This window comes from Rhinatrema bivittatum, chromosome 8 (genome assembly GCF_901001135.1).
Source record: "Rhinatrema bivittatum chromosome 8, aRhiBiv1.1, whole genome shotgun sequence".
In the NCBI taxonomy this organism is placed as follows: domain Eukaryota; kingdom Metazoa; phylum Chordata; class Amphibia; order Gymnophiona; family Rhinatrematidae; genus Rhinatrema; species Rhinatrema bivittatum.
In genome coordinates this window covers 163,458,546-163,472,453 of record NC_042622.1, presented here as the reverse complement: position 1 = coordinate 163,472,453, position 13,908 = coordinate 163,458,546, and the positions used below count along the sequence as shown (strand labels likewise).

At 47.8% G+C, this 13,908-nt stretch overlaps 1 protein-coding gene across 1 annotated transcript in view; it reads left to right on the top strand.

Moving 5' to 3' along the window:
• Positions 1-13,908, top strand: part of TSR1 (TSR1 ribosome maturation factor) — a 40,972-nt gene that overhangs the window by 24,778 nt on the left and 2,286 nt on the right. Inside the window, exons 12-14 of the mRNA XM_029611500.1 lie at positions 2,836-2,952; positions 7,387-7,527; positions 8,942-9,016. Of these exons, the coding sequence (XP_029467360.1) occupies positions 2,836-2,952; positions 7,387-7,527; positions 8,942-9,016 (333 nt within the window). The remainder of the gene's footprint in view (positions 1-2,835; positions 2,953-7,386; positions 7,528-8,941; positions 9,017-13,908) is intronic.

The window sequence follows — 13,908 nt, the reverse complement described above, 5'->3', positions numbered from 1 at the left end:
CGCCAGATTTAATGGCAAGGTTCAGTCAGAGGGGTTATCCCGCCTCAGTTGTCAAAAAAAGCATACAAAAGAGCGTTATATGCCAATAGGACACTTCTGCTACAGTACCAACAACGGCCATTTTCACATAAGATCACATGCACGTTACAATACTGTAAACAAGTGAATACAGTGATGAATATTATTAGATCTCATTGGCATATATTGACTTTACATTCTATATTTCAAACGGGTCCGAGGTTCGCATTCTTTAGGGGGCAAAATATAAGAGACATGGTGGTCAAGTCCACTTTTACGTCTGTAAGTGTGCCCAAATTGTCAGGTGGTCACCATGAGTGCGGACACTGTGATATGTGTGCCCTGACAGTTACAGGCGACCAGTGGCAAGTACCAAACTCAGGAAAGGTTCTAAGATTGACCGGACTCACAAATTGTGAATCAGAAAAAGTCATTTATGTCATCCTTTGTCCATGCAATCTTCTGTATATTGGGCGGACCAAACGAAAGATCAGAACCAGGCTCATAGAGCACAGAAGCTGTATTAGGACTGAGAAGGTTACAGCACCTCTAGTACAACACTGCATTACCTGCCAACATAAGTTTACAGATCTGAAATGGCTGATTCTGGAACAAGTGCAGAGTGGCCCGCGTGGCGGTGATATTCAAATGCGTCTCAACATGCGGGAGCAGTTCTGGATCTATTGGCTGAACACAATGGACCCGGGAGGTCTAAATGAAAAAATAAACTGGTATTCCTTGATCTAGAAATCCCCTGTGGATCTTGGTAGTTAGGGTCAATTACAGTATCGGAGGTGACAATGATCACTGTCTCTCGATATGAAAGGTGGTGAGAGTTCGCCTGAGTACAGAGCGGAGCTTTTTTGAAGAAAGGGAACTCCGTGAGGAAACATTCAATTGAATAAAAATCCTTCCACGATGTTTGAATGGATGAAGAATTTGTTAATACACGTTGGAAGACTTTGTCAGTGTACATGGAGATCAAATGATCAAGTTGCTAGGGACGCTGAAGTGGACGGGAGGCAGATCATGTGATCAAGTGCCCAGTGACGCTGTAGCGGACGTGATAGAGAACGCCGCTTGGTCGAGACAGCAATAGCAGCGAATATTAATTAATAAATAAATAAAAAATAAAAAAAGAATATGAGAAAGAACATGGTGACTTGCCTTTTAACTCCGTGGTATATTGAATGCTAACAGCTGTGATTCTCGCAGTGTTTGTATATTTCAAATGTAAATAACCAAAGGAGAAAACCGGACGTGGAAGGAAACTGGTTGGGATGACGCAGGTTCCGGTCTAGGCTATAATAGGATCACTCGAGTTGGTGTGCCTTTCAAAGAGGGACGCGGCGTAAGGGAGCCGCGGCAATATTTAAAATTCGTGGTAATCGAGCCAAGAAAAGAAAGATGCAAGCCTCATATTTGCGGAATGGAAGCTCAGAAGTTCGCCTCTGAGACTGGATACGGAAGAAAATTCCCCTGAAGCAGAACCGTTGGTTCGAAACACGCGCGTGTCGGGTGACTAACCAAAATTGGCGAGATAAGTAGTTATTGTTTCTCCCGTATTTTTGGAGTATAGCATATGAAAATCAAGAAGATTATTGAAGAACTGATATGGGGCATTTTTAATGTGCAAAAAAATGAAAAATTCCAACAAAAATATTATAATTAAAGTAAGGTGGCCTTGTACCTAATTAGGAGTCTGTTATATTATGCAGACCCTGTGAGTGAGAGGCCTACATACAATACTTGGCGTTAACTAGTAAATGTTGATAGCTTTACCAGTGGTACGATTGGGTTGATGTTTAAATAGTGAACAAACTATCCTTGAAATAATAAACAAAGTGAACCAAAGAAACTAAAGTTACTAGTCCCAGACTCTCCTTACTGACATAACCCAACTATTGCAGTAAAGCTACTATTTTTCAAACTTAGCTTGTCGTTAGAGATAATCTCCAGGAGTTTAGATCTCTGAAAGAAGGTGCTGTGTATCCGCCCGGCACTGTCACTATTTCGATGTCCCGCATCTGCCTCGGGCCAGAGAGATGGTGGGTAACGTAACAGGTTTCTGAATGCCGCAAATACAGATATTACAGTTTATGATTTAAGTTAGGCATTATTACATGCTAGATTGGTACATGGAATACAGATAGGCTTCTCTGTATGGAGGCAATTTTTGTCCATGTTGAGTGTATTTAGAAAATGAAAAGCCATATTTAATGTTATATTTACTGTGCTTTTGTTAAATTAGCCTGGAGATTGTATGTACGTTTCTGTACCTATTTGGATATGAATAAAACTTTAAAAAACAAGATGTGCTCTTCAGCTGTCTTTGCTGTATTCATTCATGCTTTACGTGTATCAGTGTGACACCTGCTTGAGGCTCTGAAGATGTGCTCTTCAGCTGTCTTTGTTGTATTCATGCTTTACTTATATCCTCATGATTCCTACATGGGCTCTGATGATCTACTGACAGAGGCTCCTGGTTGCCCTGATTCACAAGAATAGAATTTTGCTGCTTTGTTGCAGAATTGCAGGAGACCAGGTCCTCTGCTTAAGATCCACAATAATGAGAGGGTGAGTAGGAGCAGCTTTCAAAAGCTTCTGTCCTCAGATTGGAACAAATTAAGAGATCTTGCTGATTTGATTTTTGCTGCTGATTTTGTAAGAAAGTATTTGGCTAGTGTTGCTGCTTCAGGGCCAGACTTTGCTCATGAACTGCCTGAGAAGCAGAGTCTGCCTTCGCTGAGCATGCCAGGATAATCCTATTGACATCTGCTTTTGGAGATTTTTAATTTGCAGTGTTTTCTGTTTCAGCTAATAAACACAAAGCTGAACGCTTCCTGCGACCTGACACTGCTACGGTGGTAACAATCTATGCACCTATCATGTTTCTTCCTGCCTCAGTGCTGATGTTCAGGCAGCGGTGTAATGGTGAGCACAGCAGACATTTGCAGTTCAGACTGAAATTGCTGTTTTATGTGTATGCATGTAAGACAGAATGTGATTTTACATTGTAATTGTTTATTTAGATTTTTATATTCCGCTTCTATATCTCTGCAGCACTATAGGAAAATTGGTTCTTACCTGCTAATTTTTGTTCCTGGAATACCACAGATAGTCCAGACAAGTGGGCTTTGCAACCCTACCCAGCAGATGGAGTCCGATAACAAAAACTTTTCTGAAACTGCTACATAAGCTAGAGTGCCACCTACAATCTCTCAGTATTGACCTGTACCCAAGCCAAGATGTAGACAAATTGAAAAGCTAACCTAACTCCCACCTCTATGCGAGCAGGGAAATAAAGGTAGAGCCCTTATGACCATAGCAGGGATCGAAACCCCTGAAAGTTAAACAATAATGACAAGACTTTTCAGTCTTCTCTATGATACACATAGCCGAGATATTGGTCTTTCAATAAGGTGGGGTTCTGAACTGATCTGTGGTATTACAGGAATGAAAATTAGCAGGTAAGAACCAATTTTCCTTTCCTGTTCATACCTCAGATCATTCCAGACAAGTGAGATGTACCAAAGCTCTTCTAAACCGGGTGGGAACATGAAAGACCAAGTCGCAACTCACACTCCTCAAGCAGCATCTCATCGGGCACCCGAACATCTACTCAGTAATGTCTGGTGAAAGTGTGAAGTGATGCACAGCAGATCTCCTGCAAGAGAAACCTGAAAACTGCCTGCGCTCTGGCCTCTTCAGGAAGTGCTCTTCCCTTTCATATGTAATCCAAAATGAGGGCCCCTCTCGGGCACTGCGCAATCGTAACTTTCAAAGCCTTGGATGCCTTCTTTGCTACACTGAACAGCACAAAAAGGGGATCAGACCTTTGAAATCCATTGGTAACCTTCACACACTGAAGTAAACACCGACTGACAGCCAAGAAATGTAACTCGCTGGGTCTGCCTCATCCAGGTGCTGGAATGCAGTAAATTCAACCGGCTGACTCAGAATGACAAAAGTGACAGAACCATTTGCCATAAAAACCCATTAACTGAAATTTGAAGAGAGGGATTCCTACACGACAAGGCCTGAAGTTCTGAAATTTGCCTGGCCAAAACAGATAGCCACTAGAAACCACTGTATTCAGAGAGAGAACCTTCAGGGACGACTCCTGTAACGGCTCAAATGGTGAACTACAAAAGCACTAAATAGAGGGTTCAAGAGGGGTACACACAACTAAAAGGAGGTCGTAAGTGCTTAGCGCCCATCAGAAAACCACATCCGGATGGACCGCCAAAGAAACTCCATCCACCTTACCTTAAGAGAAACAGCCTAAGACTGCCATCTGAATACGAAGAGTTATATGCCAACCCCTTTCTGCAGAAAGGCCCAATTTTGAGGACCGACACTCACATGGTGTCAAGCCCTTCTTCAACACACCAGACCCTGACATGAGCCCAGGAAGTGAACAGTCGGCTGGCCTGAAGTAAGGCAGTGATAACTGCTTCTGAGTACCCCTTCAATCGCAACCACTTCCTATCCAAGGTCAGACCACGAGACAAAAAGTGATCTGCTCGATCTGAAAAGATTGGGCCCTTGAAGATGATCTAACTTCAGAGGACTGCCGAATGAGAGATTTACCAAGTCTGCAAACCAGTGTCAATGCAGCCCCTCTGCGCTGCTAGTATATTAACAGAACTCTCACTGGCCACAGAAGAACCAACACTTTGATGCTTTCCGAGCTGCACTCTCGGCTGCTCACCTTGTCACCATGAGATCCCACTGAGGAACTCCCCACCTGGTCTAAAATAGCTCCGTTGCTTCTGGCATTCATTCCCATTTTCCCAGGTCCGACTGCTGCCGGCTGAGAGAGTCCACTTGCACTTTGCCCACCCTGGCTACATGGGACGCTGCCAGTGCTGTCAAGTATGTTTCTGCTCAAGCAAACAGCCACTGAGCCCACTGTTTCCGCATTGTCTGAGAAAAATCGAACCGCACGAATGATAGTCGATAATGCTTGTATGGATGATCACCAACCCTGAGCCATCTGTCCTTGTCAGGCTGGCATCGGTGGTCACACTTCCCTATCTGGGATCCCGAACTCCACTCCTTGCTCTAAATTGGCCCAAGAAAGCCAGCACGAAGGACTGGACCTGGTAATCCCTTGAAGCGGTGTCAGGAGCTGAAATTTCTCAGAGGAAGAATTCGGGAGAGACTGTATTTGTGTAAATGCCCACGGAACTAAATCCAGCGCAGAAGTCAAAGCACCCAGGACTTGCAAATATCCCCACACTTTTTGGGTACCAAAGCCACAATAGACAATGGACCTGAGCCTGCAACTTCATCACCCTGTCCACCAGGAGGAACACTCTTCCCAACCTGTTATCGAACTTCGCCCCCAGATACTCCAGGGATTGGAAGGGACTAAGGCTGCGCTATGCTAGGTTCATCACCCAGCCCAGAGACCGCAACTTCTGCATCACACACAGCAAGGAATGATGTCTTCTGACTTTGCTGTGAGGATCTGTTCCAAGAACCCTTCTCTTCGCATGGCCGCAGCTACTATTACAACTACCATCACCATCACCTTGGGGTCTGAGAAGCAGTCACCAAGCCTATCTGTAGAGCTCCTTGAACTAAAAATGCTCCCCTAGGGTCAACCGCAGAAGCTTCTAATGTCCTGAGAAGCCTTTGTCAGTCCGATGCCAGAAACCCCATTTTGAAATCAGTAAGAGTGGCAGTTTGCAATGTTTCCATGAAACAATGAGGTACCTGGAATGCCACACTGATCTTCAGATCCAGAATGGGCCATAAAGTGTATACTTCCTTTGACACTCTAAAATTGATTTGAATATCTGCCTTTCCCCAGTTCCTCTGGAGGCACAGTCATCATTGGCTCCAGAAGCTGTAAATGCAAGGGGAACTCATGAGCCTCATTGGACAGGACGAGCAAAGTCTTAAGTGAAGCTGCCTCTTATCATGTCCAGTACCCCTAAGTCTACGCCTCATAATAAAGGAGCAATCTCCCTCCGATTGCCTTTTTTTTTTTTTTTTGAGAAGAGTGGACTAGCCTCCCTTCATTGTGTGGCCTTGTTGCCTCCGGCCCACTTGACCAGAGTTATCCCAGGTTGAATTACGCAGACTCTGAAAGGACTGCTGCTGCTCTGATCCTTGCATCTGAGATGAGAAAGTCCCCCTGTTGGAGCGATGCCCCCTCTTCAGGCAACTTTAGCCCTTTGGACTCCCCCCAAAAATGTACTAGTTGCTCCAGATCCTAGCCACCCACTAACCTTCTCTTAAAGAGGAGATTACTGAACTGGGACTCGGACCAGATGTCCGTTGACGAATTGTGTAACCAAAGAAATGCTCGATATGACCGACCCCGTAATCCCGGCTGATGTCTGAAACAGATCATAGGACGAATATGCCACATAAGCCACAGCTGTCTCAAGACGTACCACGTGCCTAGTGGAGACCGAGGAAACCTGTCCTTTTGCCTGCAAGCTCTGCACCCACTGCAGCCAGTCCCGCATGCCCAAGGTAGAAACCGTGTCCCATAGCAGCTGCCATTACGCGTGCGCTTAGCGCTCCTCTGAGCTAGATGTGCCTCACGCTTGACGGGAAGCTGCCTGCCAACAGACCACATTGAAGCCCCCCCCCCCCCACCCCCGACCTGGGTGCCCAGTGGGCTTTGACTGCTCGCTCTCTTTCTCCTCCCCCTACACTTAATCACTTCCAGCTGGTAAGCATTTGCAATTGCGCTGCCTTTTAAAGAAGACAGACCTACAAAAATACCTCCAGAAAAAAAGAAAGGGAATACTTTCAGGATGGTGATTCAGACCTTGGAGGGCCAGCGGAAGTAGTCCAAGGGAAAGGAGGGAGCCGGAACCACTGGCTTTCAGTCCCCTCGTTGACTTCAGGCAGAGCTAAACCTGGTGTACCAAACCCCTGCTCGGCCTGTTCCACCTGAGGGATGGCTTACGAAGCTGCCTAACACCTCAGGGAGCCCATACGAGAATCCTGTTCTGTCTCTCTTATTTTTTTTTTTTTTATCTAATTCTCCAGACTGCAGGATTTTCACCTCTATCATCTGCTGGAGTTAGAGAAATACTGAGGGGACCGCAGGTTGGAACTCTAGCTTATGTAGCAGTTTCAGAAAAGTTTTTGTTCTCTTGACTCCATCTGCTGGTAGGGATGCAAAACCCACTTGTCTGGACTGATCTGGGGTATGAACAGGAAATCATAGTATCATTGCAGCAGATAAAGGACCTCCAAGCCTGTTCATTTTTTCCATTTCTGTTAACACTACAGAATCTACTTTGACTTTAACCTCATTTCTCCACCCATTGGTCATGATGTGACTGACAAACTGTTAATCAGGTAGCAAGCACAGTGATTGTTGCCCCTGTTCCACAGGTATGCATGACTTGGTGGCCACGGGCTCTCTACTGACAGTGGATCCAGATAGGATTATTATTAAAAGGATTGTTCTGAGTGGACACCCCTTCAAAATCTTAAAGAGAACAGCTGTGGTGCGCTACATGTTTTTTAATAGAGGTAAGTGGGGGAGGGCAGTGGAGCTAGAAGGTGGAACAGTAAGGGTGAAGCAGGGAACTTAGGAGGGATCACTGCACCTCTGAGACTCACTAATTTCCAGCTGCTAAAGTATTACAGTAAGTTGTTTTTTTTTTTTTTAACATTTTATTTAGAAAACAAGGATACATTCATGTAAATAAGATAGAACATTAGCGTTGTCAGCACTAACCTGGACATGAGCATCACATCATTGAAACAGTAACATTTGGTTGAGACATTCAAACTAACATCAAATACTACCACAGTTAAGTGTTTATCCCATAATGTATCCAAACTCTTCCCCATAATTGATCATATTTGATTTTCTTGTCCTTTGAAAGGTGTCTGAGCAGTTCAAGGTCTGCCACTATTTTAGATTTGGAGCACCAATGGTTTAAGCTAGGATGCAACTTCCAGAAAGTGGCTATCGTAAGACTGGCAACCATCAGTTAATGCTGCATAGGGACCATAGACCCCCTGCCGTCTTCCCAGAAGACCCAAGTTGCGGAGTCATATGCATGGGCTGATCTATTATGTCTGAGATCTCTTGAGTAACTTCACCTCAAAAGTTCTTTATCTCGGGACAGCTCCAACACATCTTATTTGCAGGCATATGGTATGTCCTGTGCAGCAGTTTAACCATTGGCTCAGACTTCTTATTACAAATGGATATATGGTGCATATTATGCCGGATACCCTTCAACTCTTTGGAAACAATATGTAAGGCTGGATCAAATTCCACGCATCAATTAACGACTGAGGCGTACTCTCTCCAAATGCTGCAATATATAATTGATATGCCACTTTTTAAACCCTTACTTTCACTAAGAAAGATTTCCAGTCTATTCAAAGGTCGCCTGAACTCCTGGATATCAAACAAACCCCCATAGCTTTTCTCATCTGCAGGTACCCTGCTTGAGATTAATTTTGGAGGCAGGGTCCCCAAGATCAGACTCGTCCCGAGATCAGCATAATACAGAAATCCCTTATCCCAAAAGTGTTTAATTAAAAATAGCCCACTATCTCGCCACTTCACTACAGCGGGGGAAAATGTGCATAGTTCAGAAAGTTTGAGGTGCTCAGATCAGTTGTTCATGTTTAGCTTCTCTGAATCCCAGAACTTGCCAAAGCAATGAGAAAATTCACATCTGTACCATGTACCGCTGTTATAACTGTAAGCCCATGGTGCCTGTGTTTAGTAGATCTGTGCAGAAGGCATTAGCTGTTATTCCATGAAGCCAGTTTCACTTACCACTCATGCAGAGAGAAGGGTCTGTGACTACTGCTGGTGACACATTGTGAATTGTGTTTATTTCATTTGTAACCAGAATTGTATAAGCTTCCATCTTTTTTTAAATTTGTATTCTCATCCTTGTCTGTTTTTTCTTTATGTAAGAGGATGTGTTATGGTTTAAACTAGTGGAGCTGCGAACGAAGTGGGGCTGCAGAGGTCACATTAAAGAGCCTTTAGGTAAGTTGGGCTGCTCAGCTGCCATGGAGGCCTCCCTTGTACTGTGTTACTGCAGCACTGCAAGCTCTGAGCTTAGGCTGAGCCTCTTGACCTCTAGCTCTCTTTCAGCTCTGTTCCACTAGCCACAGCTTGGGACGGGAGGGAATGGAGAGGTGAATAAGAGGAGATTGAGAGAGGGAGATGGAACTGGCTCAGGGAGTATGACGAGAAGAGGATGACTTGTTAGGGGTAGAGAAAGAGGCGGGGTTTCATCAGGGAGGGAGGGAGAGCAAAAAATGGAAAGATTACTATTGGGAAGGGTGAGATTGGAGGAGTAAGTATTTGAGAAGGAAGGGATGGAGAAGTGATTGGCTGAGGGGGAGAGGCAGTAAAAGGAGGGGGATGATGTGGTGGTTCAATAAATGCTTAGTGCCAACAGCTATGGAGAAAAACTTCTTTGTTATTAAATGCTACAAATAATATAAGGCATACAGTGCCACGCAAGACACTAGTGTTTAAACTCTCTCTCAAATGATTTTACTGATAAGGCATTTTATGTAGGATTTACTTGTACATTTCCAGTTCCTAAAGCAATAAGTAGGTTACATGATTGTCAAAATATTTGGTTGGCCTTTTATTATAGACAATCCAAATAACTGTATGTAAGTTTGCCCTTGCTCTGCGTAAATTCACTCTTGCTTTGAAAAAGAAAATTAGGTTCTTACCTTTTGCTAATTTTCGTTCCTGTAGTACCGAGGATCAGTCCAGACTCCTGGGTTTTGCCCCCCCTCTAGCAGATGGAGACAGAAGTTTATAAACAAAAAACTCCGCCTACATATAGGCTGGTGCCACCTACAGTCTGGCAGTATTACTGAATGTCAAAGTAGCAGGATAACCCGCAACAATAACCCAAAGAACACTGAAGATTACCTCCAAACTAAGCCAAACTGACGCTTAACTCCACCCAACTGGGTACCGAACTCGAGGTAACCAACAAACAAACATATTTCAGCAAAAAACAGCACACAGACCACACATCCTCTCCCGGCAAACAATCGCAATACTGGGCGGGACTCTGGACTGATCCTCGGTACTACAGGAACGAAAATTAGCAAAAGGTAAGAACCTAATTTTCTTTTCCCTGTACGTACCAGGATCAGTCCAGACTCCTGGGATGTACCAGAGCTTCCCTTACTGAGGGTGGGAGCCGGAGAGGCCTGCTCTAAGCACCCCTTCTCCAAATCCCGATGGCCCTGGCGCCTTCACATCCAAACGATAGTGCCGGGCAAAAGTATGGACTGACTTCCAAGTGGCCGCCCTACAGATCTCCTCTGTAGGAATATGTTGGCATTCCGCCCAGGATGCCGCCTGGGCGCGAGTCGAGTGGGCTTTCAGACCCACCGGCAACGGCTTCCCCGCCAACAGATACGCTGAGCGAATGGTTTCCTTCAACCAACGAGCAATTGTAGTCTTGGAAGCCGCTTTACCTCGCCGGGGACCACCATGGAGGACGAACAGATGATCGGAGACCCTGAACACATTAGTACTCTCCAAATAGTGTAACAAGACGCGCCGAACATCCAGCTTCCGCAGGTCCCTAGCTAAGGGATCCGAAGACTGTCCCTGACCGAACGATGGCAACTCCACCGTCTGATTGACGTGAAAGGACGAAACCACTTTTGGTAGAAAGGACGGCACAGTACGCAAGGAGACTCCCGAATCCGAAATCCTCAGAAAAGGCTCTCGACACGACAGAGCCTGCAGCTCAGAAATCCGCCGCGCCGATGCCATAGCCACCAAAAATACCACCTTGAGCGTCAAGTCCTTAAGAGTGACGTGTCGCAGAGGCTCAAACGGTGCCTTACACAGCGCTTTAAGAACCACATTCAAATCCCAAGACGGACACGGAGGACGAAACGGAGGGCGTAACTGTTTTGCCCCCCGAAGGAAACGCACCACATCCGGATGCTGCGCTACCAAAACTCCGTGCACTCTCCCTCGAAAAGATCCTAGCGCTGCCACTTGCACCCGCAAAGTACTACAGGACAGGCCCTTAGCCAGCCCCTCCTGGAGAAACAGCAGAATATCCGGAATAGTCGTCCGGGTAGGCGCTGTGCCGCGATGCACACACCAAGTCTCAAACAGCCGCCACACGCGCATGTACGCCAGAGACGTAGACTTCTTTCGGGAATGCAACAGCGTGGACACCACGGAAGGCGCGTATCCTTTAGAGCTCAACCGCTGCCTCTCAAAAGCCATGCCGCTAGACAAAAGCGATGCACCAGGTCGAAACAAACGGGCCCTTGATGGAGGAGATCCGGCAGAAACGGAAACCGAAGTGGCCCCTCGACCGCTAGATTTACCAGATCCGCGAACCAGGGCCTTCTTGGCCATTCTGGAGCCACCACGATCACCTCCGCCGGATGCTGCTCTATGCGACGCAGCACCCGTCCGATAAGCGGCCACGGAGGAAACACGTAAAGTAACACATCCCTCGGCCACTGAACTACCAGTGCATCCACTCCTTCCGCCAACGTCTCCCGGCGACGAGAGAAAAATCGAGGAGCCTTTGCATTGCGGAATGTGGCCATCAGGTCCACCGCTGGTGTGCCCCACCGATCGCAAATGAGCCTGAAGGCGGCCTCCGCGAGCTCCCACTCCCCGGGATCCAACCAATGCCGACTGAGAAAATCCGCCTGGACATTTTCCACCCCGGCTATGTGGGAAGCCGCGATACTGCTCAGATGGGCCTCCGCCCATATCATCAACGACCGAGCTTCTGCCGCTACCGGCTGACTCCGGGTTCCCCCCTGACGATTGATATAAGCCACCGTAGTCGCATTGTCCGACAGAATCCTGACGGAACGCCCGCGGAGAAGCGGGAGGAACTTCACCAGAGCCAATCGCACCGCTCGAGTTTCCAACCGATTGATGGACCACGACGCCTCCCGAGCCGACCATGTTCCCTGAACCGCTCGACCGAGACAGACTGCTCCCCAACCGAGCAGACTGGCATCCGTGGTAACCACCGTCCACGACGGAGTTTCCAACGAAACCCCGCAACTCAAGTTTTCCTGGCAGAGCCACCATGGCAAGCTGTCTCTGGCTTCCTGGGTCAACGGCAGGCTGAGGAAAAATTCCTCCGAAACCGGGCTCCACCGGGAGAGCAACGCGGACTGCAAGGGACGCATATGTGCAAACGCCCATGGAACTAACTCTAGCGTGGAGTTCATAGAGCCCAAGACCTGCAGATAGTCCCAGACCACTGGGACCGGTTTGTTCAACAACCTGCAAATTTGTCTCTGTAGCTTGAGGATACGCTCTTGCGTTAGGGCCACCGTGCCTTGACACGTGTTGAACACCGCCCCCAAATACTCCAGGGATTGCGACGGCACCAGATGACTCTTGGCCAGGTTGACCACCCAGCCCAGTGAGCGTAACAGGTGCAGCACCCGCTGAATCGCCAGCTGACAAAGAGTCCTCGACTTGGCCCGAATCAGCCAATCGTCCAAGTATGGATGCACCAACAGCCCCTCCTGGCGGAGTCTCGCCGCCACCACCCACCATAATCTTGGTGAACGTGCGCGGAGCCGTTGCGAGGCCAAATGGCAACACTTGAAACTGGTAATGTTGTCCCAGTACCGCAAAACGGAGAAACCGTTGGTGCTCCCGTCGAATCCCAATGTGCAGGTACGCCTCTGTGAGGTCCAGAGAGGCCATAAACTCTCCTTTTCTGACCGACGCGATCACGGACCGCAAAGTTTCCATTCGAAAACGCGGAACCCTTAGACACTTGTTGACACTCTTCAAGTCGAGGATGGGACGAAACGTCCCCTCCTTCTTGGGTACCACGAAATAAATGGAATACCGGCCCTGTCGGAGTTCGCCGGACGGAACCGGAACGACAGCCCCGAGGTCGCGCAACCGCGCCAGAGTCTCCCGCACCGCCCGGCGCTTTTCTGAAAACCCGCAAGGGGACACCAGAAAAGCCGGAGCCGGACGGCGTGAAAAATCTAACGCGTAGCCGTGTTTTATCACCTCTAGGACCCACTGATCCGACGTAATCTTGGTCCATTCCTCGTAAAACCGGCTTAACCTGCCGCCAACCGGAGGAACCGAGGAACGGACCGGCCTCACTTCATTGTGCTGGCTTACTGCCCTGTACAGCCTGACCGGCACCCGGACGGCCGAAGCGACGCCCACGAAAGGACTGCGAGTACGATTGTTGGCGGGCCGCACCGTGACGGAACGAAGAGTTCGATCCTCTCGCCGCACGAGTTCTACGGCCCCCACGAAAACGCGACCGAGCGGCTGGAGCACCCCGGAAGCGGTATCTATCCTCCGGTAAACGGTGCGCTTTATTCTCCCCCAAGGATTCTAGGATATCCTCCAACTCCTTACCAAAGAGCAACTTCCCCTTAAAGGGAAGAGAGCCTAACCTAGCCTTGGAGGTACCATCCGCCGCCCAATGGCGAAGCCACAATAGTCGCCGCGCCGCTACTGCAGAGACCATGGTCCGTGCCGAAGTGCGCAGAAGATCATAAAAAGCGTCCGCACTATACGCGATGACCGCCTCCAAACGACTCGCCTGTCTCGCCTCCTCTGTCGATAGAGACTCATTCGCCAACAGCTGCTGTGCCCAGCGTAAACCGGCTCGCAACGAAAAATTACTACAAACCGCGGCCCGGATACCCAACGCCGAGACCTCAAAGATACGCTTCAGTTGAACCTCTAACTTCCTATCCTGTATATCTTTGAGAGCCGTACCACCCGTTACCGGGATGGTGGTCTTTTTGGTAACCGCCGCCACCGCCGAATCAAGTTTTGGCAGGCGCAAAAGTTCCAAAACGTCCTCCGGCAGTGGATATAATTTATCCATAGCCTTAGCTACCTTGAGTCCCAAATCCGGAGTA